General features: G+C 43.0%; 1 protein-coding gene across 2 annotated transcripts in view; it reads right to left on the bottom strand.

Annotated features, from left to right (window-relative positions):
• The window catches only part of SORCS2 (sortilin related VPS10 domain containing receptor 2), a 1,340,427-nt gene that overhangs the window by 312,599 nt on the left and 1,006,441 nt on the right, over positions 1-21,387 (bottom strand). For both annotated transcript variants that reach the window (XM_073610686.1, XM_073610693.1), the window contains exons 6-7: positions 9,471-9,535; positions 1,003-1,121 (exon numbers count right to left, since the gene is read on the bottom strand). In XM_073610686.1, the coding sequence (XP_073466787.1) occupies positions 1,003-1,121; positions 9,471-9,535 (184 nt within the window). The remainder of the gene's footprint in view (positions 1-1,002; positions 1,122-9,470; positions 9,536-21,387) is intronic.

Raw genomic sequence — 21,387 nt, 5'->3', positions numbered from 1 at the left:
TAGATACTCATTACTATCATAAGCCTATCGTATGTTTTTAATTCTTTTTTACTTGACCTGTTTGATATGACTTATTGTTAATAAAATATATTTTTGTACTATATCATTGTCCATTTTTGCCTGTAAAGTCCGATTTAGGGCCCTATGGCCCTTTACCTCTTCTCTCTTCCAGTCTCGTATGGAATTTGTTGATGACCCCATGCAGCAGCAATAGATCCCCCAGCAACAATGGCTCACCACAGCAACAAGAGACCCCCCACAACAAAATAACTCCCAGCAACAAAAGATTTCCTAGAAGGCAGCATCATTGGACCCTCTAACAGTAGATCCAACCCAACAACAATTGACCCCCAGCAACATAAGACCCCCCCCAAGCAACAACAGACCCCCCACCAGCAACAATAGACCTTCCTAGCAACAATAAACCCCCGCAAAAATAGATTTCCCAAAGCATCGATCCCCCACCAGTCAGCATCAGCTATCCAGAACACCCCAGCACCCCTTTCCATTACATACATTCAGTGCTGGAGGTGCTGGAACTGAATTCCCTCAAGTTCCCGTTGAATAAATGCCCTGTCTTTAGGGGACCTAAAGAAAAAATAAAAGCATTCTGCAGCTTTTTATATGAACACACTCACATTTTTAATTAAAGATATTCATTACGATAATAAACATGTATAGCGAGAGATATGGTTATTCCCAATTATTTCCCCTTATCTACAGCTCATTAGCATTTAAAGAACACAACTTTGCAAATGGATGTGGAGGTAGCAAAGGACATAGCCTAAGGAATCAATTCAGGATTGCTGCTATTACAGTATGCGCCGATCTGCTATAGCAGAGCAGGAAGACAAAATGGCTCAGTTACACGATTCCATCAATATGACCTTTATACAGCCAAAAAAACTTGTGTAGAGCTGAAATTCCCTTTGAGCTCCACTTACATTATTTAATAACCCATCATTCAAGTGCTCAAAGCAATATTAATGTTATGCCACTTACCCTAAGAAAGATGTAATCATCTTGTACAGTTAAAGAATTGCGATCAATGTACCCATTGAATGGGAATGTTCGTGTTTTGTCAGAGCAGTTTTGAATCTGGCATGTCACATATCGATAAGCTGCGGAGAAAAATCAATAGAGGAAACGTTAAGTACCTCAAAGAGGCAGTTGGAGGGAAGAATGGCGGTTTGCACAATATAAATATTGACCACTTTTATTTGCAGTTAAAGTACGGGGAGCGGTGTGCCGGGAAGGCCGACAACCACCGGGAGACAAATGTATCCAGACACAAGTGCGTTATATCTCTCATAGTCTCAGGAGGAACCTTCTAGACTGTGATAAATAAAATCTGTCTGGAGCTACAAATCATATAACGTTACGTGTATGTGTGTGTATAGATGTACCTCAGAGTGAATACAGGTTTGACAGAAAATTACAAAGGATTGTTACACAAAAAAAAAGCCAAAAGAATATTTTTTTTTAACTTGTTTATGTTTCTTCAAAACTCATAAAAATTAATTTTGTTCCTACTAATATAATTCCCTGAAACTAGTCCCTGCAAATTAAACTCAAGTTTCCTGGAAAGGAGGTTATATATCTTGGCAAGCATGAGGGACAGAGCTCAGAGTAGTGATAATAACTGGCAGTCCAAAAAGGAGAGTCAATGGCACAGTCCTTCACCGGCTACTTTATTCGGTACACCTGTTCAATTGCTTGGTAACACAAATTGCTAATCAGCCAATCACATGGCAGCAACTCAATGCATTTAGGCATCTAGATGTGGTGAAGATGACTTGCTGAAGTTCAAACTGAGCATCAGAATGGGAAAAAAAGGTGATTTAGGTGACTTTGAATGTGTGATGGTTGTTGGTGTATTTTAAAAACTGCTGATCTATTGGGATTTTCACGCACAACCATCTCTCAGGTTTACAGAGAATGGTCTGAAAAAAGAGAAAATATCCAGTGAGCGGAAGTTGTGTGGACGAAAATGCCTTGTTTGTGTCAGAGGTCAGAGGAGTATGGGCTGGTTTGAGATGATAGAAAGGCAACAGAAACTCAAATAACCACTCATTACAACCAAGGTATGCAGAATACCATCTCTGAATGTACAACACATCGAACCTTGAAGAACAGCAGAAGACCACACCGGGTGCCGCTCCTTACAGCTAAGAATAGGAAAATTGGACAATAGAAGATTGGAAAAACTTTGCCTGGTCTGATGAGTCTCGATTTCAGCGGTGACATTCAGACGGTAGAGTTAGAATTTGGTGTAAACAACATGAAGCATTGGATCCATCCTGCCTTGTATCAACGGTTCAGGCTGGTGGTGTAATGGTGTGGGGGATATTTTCTTGGCACACTTTGGGCCCCTTAGTACCAATTAAGCATTGTTAAAACGCCATGGCCTACCTGACTGACCTGATGACTACAGTGTACTCATCTTTTGATGGCTCCTTCCACCAAGTCACAAAGCTCCAATCATCTCACCGCTGGTTTCTTGAATATGACAATGAGGTCACTGTACTCCAATGGCCTCCACAGTCACCAGATCTCATCCAATAGAGCACTTTTGGGATGTGGTGGAATGGTAGATTCTCATCATGGATGTGCAGCCAACAAATCTGCAGCAACTGTGTGATGCTATCATATCAATTTGGACCAAAACCTCTAAGGAATGTCTCCAACACCTTGTTGAATCTATGCCATAAAGAATTAAAGCAGACCTTTAGTAATGTTTTCATCTTTCCATCTATTAAATCTTCTGCCCTTGTTGTTTTAACTTTGGATAGTAAAACATTTTTTTTCTGCCAGTAAATACCATATACAGCCCACTTCCTGTTTCCTGTCTGGTAAAAAGCCTAGGCTTATGACATCATGCACAACTCTCTCTCTCACTCTCCTGAGAGTTTGCCAGGAAGAGACGGGGGATGCGTCATAAGAAGGCCAATAAGAGCTGCAGAGCAGGAGGCGTGCCTCTGTGTGTCTGTGTAAATCCAGGAAGTGAACAGGCAGCAGCTTCAGCTGCCCACAGTTAAAATGGTTGCAGCCAGACTCAGTGGAGGGAGATTTTTGCAGCATATTGGCAAGTACAGAATCACAGTATATATAAAATAATATGCAAAGTGGTTGGAGGGAAGCTTCAGAATGGCAAAGATGTTTTTATTACAAATTATGTCAGCAGACTGCAGTCCCACTTTAAGGCAGTTCTGAAGGCAAAAAGGGGTCCAACGCGGTACTAGCAAGATGTACCTGATAAAGTGCCAGGTGAGTGTTTTTTTTTTTAATGGAAATTCAGCTTTTTTGGTTGTGCTTACCTTTCTACAATTATTTGTCACAAAAAAAAAAGAAGATGAAGACCATTGCCCTTGCTATTCTTAGGCCACGTTCCTACAGGCTTTTTGCCCTGGTAAGAATGGCAGCGGTTGGAATCTGCTCATTCCTGCCACTGCCATTCACAGCGGGGCAAAACACCCATGCATATGTAGTCTGAAGTTGGCTATACACTAATAAATTTTAAAACGAACGTCATATGGAAATTCTGTGCATTCAAAGACATCATGAATGTCAATTGAAAGTACTTCAAAATAATGTTTGCTTTTAACGTTCAATTATAGCACAAATGGACTTTCCTGAATAAAAACTACATTGTTAGATATGTGTTTGTTCGAGAAAAAGTTTTCATCCTACTCCCTCACATTTTCTTGTCATTACCGTAAAAAACAAACATCACTTTGACCTCGCCAACAATTATAAATTAAGTAACAATTTTGATACTAAAATTTTGACCCAAATTCTACTGTATTGCCAACTTTACCCTGAACTTGAGTCTTGCCTCTTTAATATTTCTTGAGGAGTCCTCATCCAACCTACTGAAACTCTCTTGAAACTATTTCTGTCTGATATGGAGTCTCTATACAATCTTCTTTAGATTTACCAAACAGCTATGTAGTGCAAGGGATTGCCTAAACAATCAGTTCCATTTTTAATCAGACTGAATGGCTACCCTAAGGCTGTCTAAACATCTCCATAGAGCCCCACACATCAGAGCACAAAATATGACTTTAGGCCTGTACACACAATGAGAATACCGGATGAAAACAAAACGCATTCAGAGTGATCATTTGATAATCTATTCGTTAGTACACAACATTCAAATCCTGATCAGGAAAGTTCACGCAAAAATAATTGAAGGGACAAGCACGTGAATTTGTCGTGTAAAATAAGAGTAAAATAATTTTTGTGTTATTAGTATAGTATTTGTACGAAAAAAATGATGTGACCAACACCACATACGCTCAGAAACTAAAGAATACATTACAATACAATGCATTACATCACTTCCGAAGTTGTAATCCGTCGTACGAGAATTTTCGTAACTTTATTTGTTTTCAATATGAGACCAACATGCAAAAAAGAACCAACGATCATTCTGTCGATATTCTCATGGTGTGTACCAGGCTGAAGGCCATTCTGAAGACCACCCAATATCCATGACACAATGATGGTGCCATGTTCATCATGTTAGTGTTTCCTCATATAGAATAAACAAATAATCGAGGCATCTAGGTGTAAGATGGGCAATAATAATTTGGCCATAGGGAAATAATTTGGCCATAAGAAATATAGGAAGCCAAGCCAATCCCCATGAGACACAACAGAGACTAAAACATTGGTTTTGGGTATAGTTAGCCAGTTTTTGTAACATTTAAAGAGAATTGCATGGTGTCATCATTCACAAGCATTTAGAACACAATGAACATTGAATAATCCTAGTGAATAATACAGACTTTGTTATTCTGAATATGATTTATTCTTCAGACATTACCCTGCAGATATAGAGAGAATACAACATAGGTGGATGCTCTAAAATATTTACAATTTCCTCCTGAATTATTAAAGAGAATTGTCCTGGCAGTCTTTCTTTTTCGTACATGCCAGTTTATACTTTTGGCATATTAAATGTATTTACCCAGATCATAGAAGGTATCAGCAGTGTACAGTTATTGAAGCTGACACCTGTAAACTATGTCTGGATAGTCATGATCCATTGAAACAGCACCATTATTTGGAGACTTTGGGGGATTTCTTGAGTTTAAAAACACATTGGGGTTGATTTACTAAAGGCGAATAGAGTTTGCACTCTGCAAGTGCACTTTCTCCAGAGTGTAATAAATTTACCTTTAGTAATCAACCCCGTAATCTCCTTATGTATAACCAGAGATACCAATCAATTTTGAAAATATAACATCTGCCTTTTCTGTAATTGTGCTAACTCTCATTACAGATGCAGACAAGTGTAAACAGTGCTTTTTTCCATTCAGTTTGTCTGCAGTCCTCACTGTAACTGCAGAAGGGAACTTGTCTGAGTAAATGACTTTTATCCCCATAAGGGCCGGTTCACACTGCTGCGTGGTGCTGGATCGCATTTGATTTGTGCAATGCAAACCACATGCGATGTCCGTGCAATGCAAATTCAGCCATACAGATAGTATGGCTGAATGTGCATCGCATTCGGAACAAAATTGCACAGGACCCTTATTTTGGTCCGCAGCAGAATGAGATCGCATGGGTCGTGCACCTATGTGACCCGATTCCTGTCCCAATTTGCAGATCGCATTATGAACCGGCCCTAAACGTCTAAGCCCCCATTTCACATTTCACTTAGGGCCGGTTCACACTGCTGTGATGCAGGAAACTGCCCTATGGGAACTGCTGGGAGTGTCAATTAAAAGTTAATGACACCCCCAAACCAATTCGCATATCGCAGTGCGATCTGCAAATTCAGACAGGAATCGGATCACACGGGTGTGAACAATCCGTTACTGCTGCGGACCAAAAAAAGGGTCCTGTGCGAGTTTGGTCCGAATGCGATGCAAATTCAGCCATATTATCTGTATAGCTGAAATTGCATCGCACGGACATCGCATGTGATTTGCACTGCAGTGCTGTGCGAATCACATGCAATCTCGCAACCACACAACAGTGTGAACAGACACTTAAACATTTTTTAATTTGTTTCCCCAGGTCTGACTATGTTCTTCATGAAGAATTCCATTCTTTCCAATTGTCCCTGTTCACACTTGTATGCTCAGCCATCCTACACTCTATGCCTTATGCTTGAAAAAGTACATGAGCAGTTTTTACACCCATACAGTTAAATAGATGTATCTATACATGTGCGGAACACATGTTTGCATGCATTTTTCTACTTAAAGAATTTCTCTCCTTTTCTAAAACTGGTCTCCTCCTCTTGCCCATCCCAGGAAGAAAAAAAAGGCAGGAAAAAAAGAAAATTCTTCAAAATACTAGGAATGCAGTCTGCTCAGGTGTGAATGTAGGTAAGGGAAGATTAAAGCAGATTGAAGCAGGTCAAATACATACCAAACTGCCCCTATCAATGAATTCTAAAGTCTCTCAAACTTGTCAAAAGCAAGCCCATCAGCACAGACTAATGCCCCGTACACACGGTCGGATTTTCCGACGGAAAATGTGTGATAGGACCTTGTTGTTGGAAATTCCGATCGTGTGTACACAAATCCGACGGACAAAGTGCCACGCATGCTCAGAATAAATAAAGAGATGAAAGCTATTGGCCACTGCCCCGTTTATAATCCCGATGTACGTGTTTTACGTCACCGTGTTTAGAACGATCGGATTTTCCGACAACTTTGTGTGACCATGTGTATGCAAGACAAGTTTGAGCCAACATCCGTCGGAAAAAATCCTAGGAATTTGTTGTCGGACTGTCCGAACAAAGTCCGACCGTGTGTACGGGGCATAAATCCCATCAACACAGGCTCTGAACCTCTGACAGGGAATCCTGGTGTTGGCAGGACCGGTGCTACCACTAAGCAAACTAGGCAGCCGCCTGCTGCCTAGGGCGCCCGGCCACTGGTGTTCCTACTCTTTTCTCTATGCAGCAAGCAACTAAGTTTTAGCATCAGCAGGCAGCCGCCGCTCCGTTCCGTGTCTGTGTCCTGCTTCCCGAATGAATGGAAGCAAGCAAACATTCATCGATGGGCACTGGTAGGCTGCATTTGATGGGCGCTGGTAGGCTGCATTTGATGGGCGCTGGTGAGGTTGCATTTGATGGGCGCTGGTAGGCTGCATTTGATGGGTGCTGGTAGGCTGCATTTGATGGGCGCTGGTAGGCTGCATTTGATGGACGCTGGTAGGCTGCATTTGATGGGCGCTGGTGAGGTTGCATTTGATGGGCGCTGGTAGGCTGCATTTGATGGGTGCTGGTAGGCTGCATTTGATGGGCGCTGGTAGGCTGCATTTGATGGGCGCTGGTAGGCTGCATTTGATGGGCGCTGGTGAGGCTGCATTTGATGGGCGCTGGTAGGCTGCATTTGATGGGCGCTGGTAGGCTGCATTGATGGGCGCTGGTGAGGCTGCATTTGATGGGCGCTGGTGAGGCTGAATTTTATGGGCTCTGGTGGATTGCATTTGATGGGCGCCGCTTTAAAAAAGTGGGGTTTACATGGGCAGGGAAAAAGGGGTGGAGTCAGGGGTGGAGCCAAGGGGGGGGGGGTTTCGCCTAGGGTGTCAAAAATCCTTGCACCAGCCCTGGGTGTTGGTATCATTCACTCTCTGCACTGGTGGAACTCTGAAAGGTGCAGAGCCCGTACCAGCTCATCTGCCTGCAAAGACCATGCAAACTTCCCAGTTTACTATAATGGGAAAAAAATTAAAATCTGAGCAGCGGGAAAATCATTACTATTAAAGCAGTTACACACAGTTGCATCTTAGTTTTCTCATGATTTATCATTCTCTTATGGATGCATGAGGAATCAAATAATACTGTGGGCTGATTCTACAACCATTTTACGAGAATACCAGCAGAATATGAATCATTAGAAGTACAATGCTATGAACTGTCCATAGTGCTGATCATGTTTGCTTACAGTTTAACACTGGCAGCACTAGAAGGTTTTATGCTTTAAGCAGGGTTCACACTTATGCGGTCTTTAGCGTTGCATGTCATTTGTACAGCAATCGCACAGGATGTCTGTACAAATGACATGCAAATTAAGTGCAGTGCGAATTAAGCCATACATTAGTTATGACTCAATTTCCACTGGCTCTGCACTAATAAAGAGCAGAACCCTTTTTTTGTCCCCACTGGAATCACATCATATGGGTGTTCAGACCCATGCGATCCGATTCCATCCGATTCCACAGTTCACACTGTGTTCTGCAAACCACTTTGGGGGTGTCATTAACTTTATATTGACACCCGCAGCGGTTCACAGAGCACAGTATGAACTGCCTGCAATTCTGATGTGGTGCGGGAACCACAGTGATTTCCGTGCGGACATCAGTGTGAACCCAGCCTGAATCCATCTATTAACATGTACACACTAATGCGGTGCAGGAACCACAGCGATTTGTGTGTGGTTCCCATACCGCATCAGAATCGCCGGCAGTTCACACTGTTCTCAATTTGCACCGCACTGAATTTACATGTGATTTGTACAAGAATCCGGTGCGATTCCTGTACAAACAACATATGGTGTGGTAAACCGCATCAGTTTGAACCTATCCTCATCCCGTTCAGCTTGTGATACATGGGGTGCATTTTAGTGCTGCCTCTGAATAAAAAGGCAACATTCCCAAAGTATCAGTCCCCAGTGGTCATACTCATAGCCACTGGGCATGGAGATCTTAAAGCAGACCTTAATTCCAAATAAAGTTTTAAGCCTGGTACACACTACAGTTTTTTTTTTGTGCAACCCGCGTCGGAGCCGCTGTACTAACCATGCGAGGTTAGTCCAGAACCCTCCCCCGCTGAGCTGTTGTGTTCTGACAGGGGGACGTCCCCCCTGCCAAAACACTCCAATCAGGACTCTCTTCCATTGGCTGAGAGTGCTGTTTGGGAGTCGGTTGGCTGCTGGTTTTCCAGCATGCACCGTTCATACATACGGGCAGAATGTCGGCCGTTTTTTTTTTTAAACCAGCAAATGCCTCTTGACATTCTGCCCATGTGTACGGGGCTTTAGCATCAATCTAATCCCCCTCCCTACCCCACCTCCCTGGTACACATTTTCAGATATTTTTGGGGGGGATTGATTGGGTGTGGAGAGAGTAACTTTTTAACCTGGTGTTGCAAGCCACTTCCTCTTTCCTTGTCTAGTTGAAGATGACTTACCCCAGCCTGACCACCCCACCTGTAGCCACCTCACATAGCAGTTGGCGATCATACTCATACATTTCAGCAATGGGAATGGGGGGGGGGGTCGACAAAGTGGTCAGGAAGTAACAGCCAACTCCCGAATCCATGATAGTGGTACAGGAAAAGAAAGTTGCAAAGACTTTGGGTGCTAGGAAGACAGTGTAAGATCTCAAGGACTGGTGACTATAAGTTTTTTTAAAAGTTTAAACTTTATTTTTTGATAGCCCGATGAACTTTTCTTCAATAACTATGACCACTGTATTTTTCAGATAGTAAAAAAAGTACACCATACCTCCATCTAAATCTTGTATTTCCATGTGCACCATTCCCGGATCTGAGTCTACTCCAGCTACAGACCTAAAAACACAGAAAATGTATTATAATTCATATAAGATAACGAGTTTAAAATATAAAGCAAGGCTGAGCAAACCTTCAAAATTTTGGTTAGTGTCTGCAAAGTCACAAAGGGTTTTTGCTGAGATCCTACAGATCATACTGATCTGCTTACCTTGGTATCATTGTGAACATCAGGACACCCCTGTGGTAGCAAGTAGAATAAGATACCAAGATGGGAAGAAAGAGCCAGGAACTCTTGGGTGGATTGAGCCTTTAAGAATGTATTTAGTTGGTGAGTATGAGCACACATCATGAATTTATAGTATATTTTTAAAATAATTTTTAATTAAAAATAATAAACTTCTTTTCAGATAGTGCACCCGAATCTGCATCTGTTGCCTGATGTGTGAAAATTAAACAGCCATGTCACCGCTCACCTGCTCACACACTTTTAATTTAACAAATTACCATATCCCTACATACTAAAAACTACAAATTTCAATGTTCTGTATCCGTCTGATAATTAGTACCAGAGTTATTTGCATTAGTGAAATAAACTTACATCACAGTCATGTTTCTATTATTGAAATAAAGGCTCATAGTACATATAATTCAACAGGTTGTTAAAGGGGACCTGTCACCTGCATGCGGCACCAGAATATCTACCTAAATCTATCATCTGAGCAGATATAATAATTTATGAATAATAATGAGAGATACTGCAGAAATTTCTCAGCATGTACCATATTATTGTTGCTTGTGCCATGGTTCATGGAAAAAATAAGATTCACAAGGCAATCAAATATAAAGAAACAAACAAAAAAAGGTGCTCACATTAAAGTGAACATTGCAGTTAAAGGCAACTTCCGATTAACATACCAGGGCCTCCTTCCTCATAGTAAATGGCAGGTAAAATAAAATAACCCCTGTGGGTAGTAAATATGCTTACCTTATCCTGGCTTCTATACTTGACAGGGGTGACATCACCATCCTTTCAACCCGATTCAAGGGAATACTGGCATCCAAAATGTCTCACGCTAATGCCCCAGATCACTGCAGGAGCATCTCCTTGTCAAATTTTGGGTGTTTAGCTGTTCCATTAGGATGTCATTGGAAAGATGGTGGCATCGACCTCTCCTAGATGCCATGGGCAAAAGCCATTGTAAGGGAAGTATATTTTTTCACTTTTTTTCCTACATTTTTTATTCATGCTATATTAAGCTGACCTTGCTTTTTACTGCATGGATTCAGTTTACCTGTGACGGATGTGGGATGTTGATGCAGGAGAACATCACTTCTTTTAAAATATTCTAAAACCTTAATAATTATTAAAAAAATTATATATATACAGTGTATATTTAACGGACTATGAATCTGCCCTTCCTCCTCAACCCACAACTGACATTTTACTGCCCTAGAGGGTCCATCCACAAATCAAAGCCTGCATGTTCACATGTATACTTTGACCTATAAGGCCCCTTTCACATGGGGCTGTCCATTTTTACTCCTCCGCTTGCTCAGCGGGGATCAACGGAGCGATCCCGGCGGATGACAAGTCCGTCTCTGCACACTGTGCAGGGACGGACCTGTCAGAGAGACCACTCTCCTCTATGGGGGGATCGGATGAAAACGGACCGCCTGTCTGTTTTCATTCGATCCGATCTGCCAGACGGATGGAAAATAGGACATCCATCCATCTGGATTTTGCAGAACGGATCGGATATGGGCGGATCGAATGTCAGTGGACATGTCACGGCTGACATCCGACGCTCCATAGAGCTGTATGGAGCGACCGTTCAGATCCATATGTAAAAGGGGCCTACAGTGTATATCTTAAATAAACTGTCCCTAAGCCATTCATTTCAATATTTTCAATCTTCCTATACATTTTTTATGTGTATTTTGCATATTTTATTGCTGTTGCTTACCTGTAAAAGCCTCCTGTGTGTAGACATTCAAAAGCCCTGAGACTGCTGCTAAGTGTCACCATCTTGGATGTGATAACAGCCTCAGCAAACTCAGAGCTATCACTCAAGTGACACTCTATAGCAGCCTTTTTCGAACTGTTTACCCTAGGGCAGTGATGGCGAACTTTGGCACCCCAGATGTTTTGGAAATGCATTTCCCGTGATGCTCATGCACTCTGCAGTGCAGCTGAGTATCATGGGAAATGTAGTTCCAAAACATCCAAGGTTTGCCATCACTGCCCTAGGGGAACCCTTGAAATCCAGTTAGGTCTCAGGGAACCTCTGTTAAAGCCAATTCACTGGATGTGATTGGGAGAAGCGCTCCCTTACACTAGTAGCCAAAGGAAACAATGACCCCCTTTCAATAGTGGTAGGAATGCCACTCTTTCAGACAGCTAAAAAGACCAATGGTGTCCTGTAGCTGGCTCTGCCAAGTGGTGTTGACCCTGAAACTATACAGGCACCATCAAATGGGAGGTCAGTTAGCCACAGCTCAAGAAACCCCTAGCAACCTCTGGAGGAACCCTAAGGTACAATGGAACCCTGGTTGAGAATGGCTGCTCTATGATATTCACCTTTGTTGCTCCCATAGCAGCTACATAAAAAATGATGTAAGGAGGTGAGGGGAGGGGTAGAGGAGATGGGCCAGCACAGAGAGTAATTAGACACTCCTAGACAAGGAGAGGACTATGTATGTGCAAGAAAGGAGGGGGCTGTGCTAGATAACTGACACTTACTGAATTAGACAAATTTCATATCATGTTTAAAGGCACATTGCAAAGAATAACAGTTTATGGAAAGGAAAAACACTGATATTAAACATTTTAAATACCTGATATTTTGTGCTTTTTAACCTGAAATGTTTTAAGTTTGTAACAGGGTCTCCTTACATTCACTAAAAGTGATTGTAGTTCAGATGAGGACTATTCAATGCTAAAAACCCCACTTCTCCTTTACAGTGAACAACCACCGGTAGTGTAAGTAATAAGGCACAGCAGAAAGTAATTACTTTAATACCCAGCCTATTGAAATGTATTTCACAATCTTCAGTTTCCTGTATTTTAAGCCTATTTATCAAGTCAGGAATAAAAAGCCATACTGGGCTCAGAATAAAGCATAGCAATGTGTAATTAATGCTGCATAATGAATAAAAGATTAGATCACCAATGTAACAAAGAGACGATCATTCAGTCATAAAGTGAAAGTTGCCCAGGATCATAAAAAGGTAAGGAGCAAAAAAACATGCTTATTTATCTCCTACATAAATATAGCCAAAAGCAAAGCATCAAAGCACACAAAAAGCAATTATTGCACCACGGGGTTGGTATATTATAGCTTGAATTTAATGCAGCTTTAATAAGCGTGTCTATAAAATTAATAATAAACTTCCATATGTGAAGACATTACATTTTGTAATTTACGGGCACATCGAGGTAGAAAATTCATAGTAGAGGAAAAGAGTCTTCCGAGGTTAGCCGAGAATACAAAACAGGTCTGTTCCCCTCTGTTTCTAAATACAGCCATGCATATTAATATTGTTGAGAGAGGATTCTTTGTAGATTTTAACTGTTAGCCTCAGAACTGTCGTCTGGTATGTGTTTATACCAATATTAGAAAAATTCTATTAAAAAAATTAAATCCACAAAATCCACTTTTAAATGGTTTTGGATAATTTCCTACTTGGATGACAATTTTCTAAAGCCCTCTGTATCATAACCAATTGCCATTTTAAAAAAAAGTAGGGCTGTTACTGATTAAAATTTTCGTGTTCGATTAATCATTTTTTTTAAATTGATTAATCGACTCATTTCGATTAATTATAACGCACATACAGATCTAACTACGTTTAGCTGACATCATGCGTAGCTCCTCCCCCATACTCGTTACGTTCAATCAGAACTTCCTCAGAACTTGCTCAGCGGGGCGGGGCTACAGCGTCACCCTACAGTCTATTTAAATAGCACCGTTGTGCATAAGGTAGACCGATGGAAAGCCAGAGACATCCATCACCTGCTGAGACAGCAAAGTGTCAGCTCTTTGGAAAAAAAACACACTCATCAGAAATGTTTCTTGATTGCTGGATAACCAATCAATGTCAGTTCATCGTCAAACTGACTTACCGCCAGGAAAGCCCTCAGATATGTTGATTTTCATAGCCAAGTCCAGGATTTACATAGATGTTTATCTGAATACTTTGACCAGTGAGATCAATCAAATCGTTAGGATCTGTCTTCTTCAATTTATGATTTCACGGACATCGACGTCACCGGAGTCCTCCCCCCTTCCCTTCATTAGCAGACAGAGGCACTTGGGGAAGGGGGGAGGAGTCCGGTGATGTCGATGTCCGTGACGTCACCGGATCTCCGACGGAACTCCCTGAAGACCCTGGAAGCCAGCGGAGAGGTGAGTACCGATCAAAAGAATTTTGATCGATCAATAAAATTGACGATTAATCGAGGAATTAATCTTTAATTTTCCCAGCCCTAAAAAAAAGATATAGTTTTCTCCCTTTTTCATCGTTTTATTGTAACTCAGCGTTGCTGATCTCCTCCAGTGTTGCCCAGCCGCTTCCTGTGCCCTCACTCCAGCATCAGCTATAGACTGAACTTCTGGTGTGGTGGTGCTTGTTCACCTTCCAAAAGGATGAATGGTAACATATGTAAGTCTATGGGTTTGAAATAGACTGTGCACTTTGTACATTGCAGGTGCACTCTGCAAAAGCAGTTGCTCCAGTGCTTAGTAAAAGAGTAGAAGCTCTGCTGGCTTCCATCATCCAATCACGTGCAAGCAAAAATGCATTTTTTTAAATTTTCCTTACATGTGATTGGGTATTCTTTGTAAAGTGACGCTTTACCTCATTTACTAAGCTCTGGAGCAACTGCACTTGCAGAGTTCAACTGCGCTTTGCAAAGTGCACAGTCTAGTTCCCTTTAGTAAATGAACCCCTATGTGTCTAAAATACACCAAGCAGCATGTGCACCACCTGAAAAATACAGAGCTAAGAACTAACAGCTAACTGTTATGGAAATTCTCAGTAGCATTTAGACAGGTCAAATGAGACCTTGAGGGCTGGTTCACACCTCAAAAACGCACTCCAGATCCGTCCCGGATGCGTTTCTGCATGCGCGTTTTTAACACATTTTTGATGCATGACCAGATGCATTTTTTTTTCTGTTATTTTTTTCACTGTACGGTGGTCCAGTGCGTTTTTGATGCGTTCCAGTGCATTCCAGTGCATTTTTGATGCGTTTTATAACGTTCCAGTACAGTCCAGTGCAGGAAAAATGCAACATGGTGTGAACTATGCCATTGGAAACCATATGACCAACTTTGCATGTGTTTGTGGTGCAGAAAAAAATTGCATGTGGTGTGAACTGGCAATCTTTGAGTTTAATTTTTGAGTGTAATTTTGCTTACGGTAAGATGATGTCATCAGTCTGCTGCAGGCAGTAGAAAACATTTTCTCCTCTTTCTCAGTAGTCAGACTGCAACACTGTAACTAAAGCTGGCCATACAAGAATTTTCATAAATTTTCATGTAAAATAAATGTTTGTCAGAAAATGTATTTTTGCCCTCACTGCGGTTAATTTACTACAGACAAATAGACTATGCACTTTTGCAGTTGCTCCAAAGCTTAGTAAATGAAGAGGAGCTCTGCTGACTTCCATCCAATCATGTGCAAGCAAAGATACTATTTTTGTTTTTATTTTCCTTGCATGTGATTGGGTATTCTTTACAAAGTGAAGCTTTACCTCATTTACTAAGCTCTGGAGCAACTGCACTTTTGCACAGTGCACAGTCTATTTACCTTTAGTAAATCAAACTAATGGGAGTTGATTTACTAAAGGCAAATAGACTGTGCACTTTGCAAAGTGCAGTTGCACTCTGCAAGTGCAGTTGCTCCAGAGAGTAATCAAGGTAAAGGTTCTCTTTGCAAAGAATACCCAATCACATGCAAGGAAAATAAAAAAACAGCATTTTTGCTTGCACATGATTGGATGATGGAAGTCAGCAGAGCTTCTGCTCACTTACTAAGCTCTGGGGCAACTGTAGTTTGCAAAGTGCACAGTCTCTTTGCCTTTAGTAAATCAATCCCCGTAGAGTCAACTAATTTCATTAGAATGTCCTTAAAGTGATACTAAAGTCTATTTTTTTTAAAATTACAAACATGTTATACTTACCTGCTCTGCACAGTTGGTTTTGCACAGAGCAGTCCTGATCCTCCTCTTCTCAGGTCCCTTGTCGGTGCTCCTGGCCCCTCCCTCCTGTTGAGTGCCCCCACAGCAAGAAGCTTGCTATGGGGGAACCCGAGCCAAGCCACTGCTCCCTGTGTCCTTTCAGACATGGAGCAGAGCCTGGCCCCATCCCTCTCTCTCCTCATTGGCTCACTGATTTTGATTGACAGCCGCAGGAGTCAAAAGCACTTCGCTGCTGTCTCAGCCGAGAAAGGAGAGTCCTGGTCAGCCGAGTCTCTGGTGCAACATTGCTGGATCGAGATGGGGCTCAGGTAAGTATTAGGGGGCTTAGGGGGGCTGCTACACACAGAAGGCTTTTTACCCTAATGCATAGAATGCATTAAGATAAAAAACCTTCTGCCTTTACAACCACTTTAACCCCCTTGGAGGTATTCTCAAGTGTAGCTCAGGGTGAGATTTCATAACCATTAGCGGTAACCCCGAGCCACACTTGGGATTACATCGCTGGATCCTGGAAGAGGTTACTTGTGAAGGAATGTGATGTAGATAATAATAATAGTAATCTGAAAATGTCTATTTTCTTATGTGCATACATATTTTTCTCCTTACTCATTATATAAGTATACAGGTTTGCTCTGTTCCTATATTTTCTCAAGATGGCGGGTACCCCCTGCATCCCACACATCAGAAGAACGCGGAACTGAAGATAAAACCAAAGATCAGCCAGACCTCGTTATGAACATTCTCCTTCTTAACCAATGAGATGTACCTATTTGACTAACATAGCAATGACGTATTTGAGTGTATAAAACATTAACACCGCCTTGAATAAATTAGAAGTGTAACAGTAATGCTACTGAGCGTGTCTCAGAGTGTTTACTTTTATATGCATGCATATCAACACTTTTCAAATTAGAGACAGCAGCAGATAACCTTGGGCTCGATTGGAGCTCTTAATCATTTCCTTAACAGATGGTGCCGAAACCCGGGACCTCAGGCTACAGTCGAAGTTATACCGCGACAAGCATTCGGGCATTAATTGAAAGATAACAGAATGGGTCTTTGCGCAGCCCTAACAGTACCGGTGAGTTTATTTACATTCTTACCACTGTACGACTCTCTTATCTTTCGGTTGACGGCTGGATTCTGTCGGTATGCTGAGACTGTCTTAGAGGCAGGTAATTCCTCGCCTGAGGTTGTTTTAACGAACCTGCCAATGGGTTTCTGCTGACTGTATTTTTTGTTCACTGTCTGCCATTCTTTGGGCTACGAAACTCAGCAGTCTAAGGGTGCTACATGTGTGAATGGGTAGTCTCATCTCCAGATGAGCTTTCGGCCTCTGGCATGAGATTGTTTCCCTTGTAGCAAACGTTATAGACTCGTTACTCTGGGTTCGACGAACCTTTGAGGGGTATTTCAGCTGCTGGCTTTGCAGCCTGAAGTGCTACATGTGTGAATGGGTAGTCTCATCTCCAGATGAGCTTTCGGCCTCTGGCATGAGATTGTTTCCCTTGTAGCAAACGTCTATAAACGTGTTTATTTTGCAGGGTGGTCTGCCCTTGTGGTTATTTTAGCCTGCTGAAATTTTGCAGTTCGAAGAGTGGCAGGTGTAATGTCCTGTCATGAGTGTATTTGTGGTTTATTGTTTGCTATACATGAGAGGGGGTGGGAACTGGTGAAAGTCAGAGAAGGAGGGCTGCCCGGGGGATCTGTTGGGTCGCGGGCCGTTGCTCCTCACTACCCCTGATGTGTTTGTTCTTGTTCTGAGATTAACCGTACATTAGTCTTATGAGCCCCCACCGAAGGAATTTGCTGATAAGAACGCTGAGAAAAATATTAACCCCTTGGTTGTACGGGAGAAAAGAAAGTGATATTGCAAAGAAGATGTTGAAATAGTTAACAAAGTTGAAAGAAGTGGCGAAAGTTATGTTGCTGAAGAGACAGGGAGAAAAATCCTGTGTGATAAAGAAAATTGGATAAAGGAAGTTAAGAAAGATGGCGATTGTATTATGTATGTGTATCACAGAGCTGATGATATGTTGGAACTTGAAACAAAGGAGGGGAGGGACAGTACTGCCCTCCGTCTAACAACCACTCCTTTCTCACCACCCAAGCACAACCCACTGTGACAACTCAGCCCGGCGGCCATCTTAGTGCACCCATGCCTTCACTTTCTACCCAGTCCAGTGCACTTCCTGCCGGCGGCCATCTTGGTACACCCAGTAAGCTTAAACAGCCTGTACCCAGCCCTCCCTGTTTTAAACCAAGATGGTTCATACCACACACCTGTCTTCCCCAATACGGGAGCATCACATTCCCAGGCCGGATATGTTAATGATGAAGAAGCATCTGAGTGGGAAGCCCGACAGCAGGCAGCAAGGCCACCCACTGATTTAACCCCCAATCCGGCTCCAGACTCTCAGTTCCGAGAGGATCTTAAACACATGCTGGCAACCGTAAAGAACAGTGCTTCTTGCCAGACCCTGCCCCAACAACAGTCTCGGTTACCAGAAGGGGCACCAGTGATGTATGTCGTTTTTACTCTATCACAAGCAGCGGCCTTAGTGACAAGTCTGCCTGACCCAGAGAAGCAGCCAATTCCCTTCTACCACAGGATAGTGCAGATACAAGAAACTTACTCAGCTGCCTGGAGAGACTTGATCAACCTATGCCAAATCAAAGCAGGATATGTCTTTTGGCCAGTCATGCAGATGGCCTTCAATGATGCCTGCCTGACAAGTGCCACTTCCTACACCTCAGGCGTGGAGTTCTGTGCACAACTCCACGACTGGGCAAAGGAGAAGTTGACGGATCAGAAGACCACAATCCAAGATATTACCCAAGATAAAGGGGAGTCTGTGAAGAAGTATCATGTTAGACTCATAAAGGCACACACACACACGTTATCAACTGCTTTTGTTTCAGGGTTCAGAGAGGATATCAGAAAAGGCCTGATAGTGGCCCGCCCTGAATACCATTCAATGAAAATGTCTGATTTATTGTTGGTGACCAGAGGTATAGAAAATCAAAAAGGTAAAAAGACCAACGCCCCTCATGGTAACCCATGACGAAGATCCCGCCTACACTAGTCCACCACCACTGCCCAATACCAGGGAAAGGATCACCTGTTACAACTGTGGGAAACGGGGTCACTTCAGAAAAGAATGCAGAGCCCCAAGATGTCCCAGACGAAAAACCTACCACTTTCCTCATTGACAGGGGTGCAGCCAAAAGTGTGTTGAGGGCGGTGAACCTGCCTAATAATTCTTTCCTTTCCACTATTGATGTTTCCTGCGTAGGAATGGATGGGGTGCCCCGCTCCAGTCCACTTCCTGATTTGCTTGCCAGATTTGTGGTGTCCTCTACATGTCCCTTGAATCTACTAGGAGCTGATGTGTTGTCCAGACTACAGGCCTCAATCAGGACACGCCTGAAGGGGGGATGAAGTTACATACTCCCCTATCTTTAGAAGACTCATCTGCTTTGTGTTCTCTGCCTCTCCTGATGACACTTAATGAAGCAAAAACTTCAAGTTCAATACTGCAGGAAGTACTTGACAGAATCCCTGCGTGCCTATGGTCCACAGGACCGGAAGACAACGGTCACTTAAAGGTGCCACCAGTTTCAGTCAAGCTAAAAGAGGGCGCTTCATTGCCCCGGAAACCACAATAACCCCAAGAAGAGAACCCCTAAAGGAGAACCAGGTACCTGCTGTGGATGCCTTTGACTGCAAAATACCTCACAGAGGTGGACCTTACAAACGCTTTCTTCAGTGTCCACCCTCACCCCTCCTGCTGGTACCTTTTTGCATTCATCCACGGAAAGAAACGGAAACATACCTAAACAGTTGTGCCACAAGGGGTACAGAACTTTCCAAGCCAGTCTGCAAAAACTATGGCTATCATCCTTGACACATGACAAGAGGAACAGCCGGAAGTGATTCTCTTCCAACATGTTGATGACCTTCTCCTTTGTGCAGCTGACTTACCCCCTGTTGAAGTCACCTCAGAAAGCCTGTTGTGCTATCTTGCCAACCAGGGCTGCAGAGCCTCAAAGCCCAAATTGCAGTGGTGCTCAACACCTGTCATTTTCCTTGGACTAATTTCCTAGTGCAGAGCATGGATTCCAGAAGCCTTCCTACTGATGCTCTGCAATCAGACCCTTCCAGATGTCTCCTGAAGAAATATCTAAAGTTTGAAGCCTTTAAGTGCGCCACCCCCCGGCGTGGGGCTCCCAGCCTACGGCAAAATGCTCAAGTTCCTTGTATCCGAACGTCTGGGACATGCTGCAGGTGTACTCACCCAATCACACGGCATCAGCCTACGCCCCGTAGGATATTATTCCCGTCGGCTGGATGCGGTAGCAAGAGGAGGCCTATTGTGTCTGCGAGCTGGATTTGCTATACAAGCCTTGCTTGACAAAACTTTGAACTTGGTCCTCGGACACTGCCTCGTTCTGCTTGCTCCCCATGATGTTGTTGCCATATTCAACCAAGATCCAGCCGAAACACTTTTCCACTACCAGACACTTGAGACTCCTGTGTTCCCTCCTACTGGACAGCATTACTCTCTTAAGTTGTCAAACACTGAACCCTACCACCCTTCTTCCACTTCTCGAGGGGGGAAAGGAGGAGGAGGAGTAGAGTCTTGACTTGTCACCCCATGACCACACAGGACACGCGGTCACCACTGAAAACACCGTTCTACAAGCTGAAGCCTTACCACCGGTGATGTCTACACAAGAGGCAGAGCTGTAAGCACTTACTACAGCATGTAAATGGGCAGAGGGAAAAAGAGCCAACATTCATATGGACTCAAGATATGCTTTCAGCATTGCCCATGATAATGGTGTTATCTAGGACAGAGGATTCCTGATGGCTGCAGGAACACCTGTGAAAACTTGATTGATGCCTTGCTTCTCCCAACCTAAGTGACTATTCTGAGTAAAGCACACGACAAAAGGAAGCTTAAGGCAATCATCTAGCCAATTCAGCTGCCAAACAGACAGCTGGTGGTCCACGGGAAGTGGACAGCAGGGTGGTAGAAGAAGACCACCCCGTGCTTACCTTACAGACTTTCCCAGTGGACAGAGTTTATCTAAAAGAACTACAGGAAACAACAAGTCCGGATAAGAAGGAAAACTGGAAACGGAGAGGAGCAACTCTCAGAAATGGACTATTCGAGTGCAACAAGAAGCCTTGTCTACCCAGGAGTATGTACCCAGCTGTGGTGCAATGGGCACATGGAGCTGCCCACTTGACAAAGACTTTTATGAACTCTCTTATCAACAAGTGTTGCACCAAGAGTTACTCCACTGACCGACAACTTCTACAGATCATGCATTATCTGCACCAAATGTAACCCAGGATGCACAGAAGATGCACAGAAGAAGCACAGAAGAAGCACCTGGCAAAAGCCCTATACCCCATTCCAGAGGATGTAAATTGATCATTCTCAAGTGCCAAGAAGTGGCAGATTCGAATACGCCCTAGTGGAAGTGGTCATGACTGCCAGGACCACAGCTAAGAAACTACTGAGTGAGATAGTATGTAGATTTGGGGTCCCAGAGGTGATATTGAGAGATCAGGGACCAGCCTTAACAACAACCCTTACTAAAGAGATTTGGGCAGCACTGGGGGTTCAGTTGGCACTACACATCCCATACCACCCTCAAAGTAGCGGGAAGGTAGAAAGGATGAATGGGACACTAA

The sequence above is a fragment of the Aquarana catesbeiana genome, linkage group LG01, assembly GCF_042186555.1.
Source record: "Aquarana catesbeiana isolate 2022-GZ linkage group LG01, ASM4218655v1, whole genome shotgun sequence".
NCBI classification, from domain to species: domain Eukaryota; kingdom Metazoa; phylum Chordata; class Amphibia; order Anura; family Ranidae; genus Aquarana; species Aquarana catesbeiana.
Note: the sequence above shows the minus strand (reverse complement) of the source record. Positions and strands in the feature narration are given on the sequence as shown.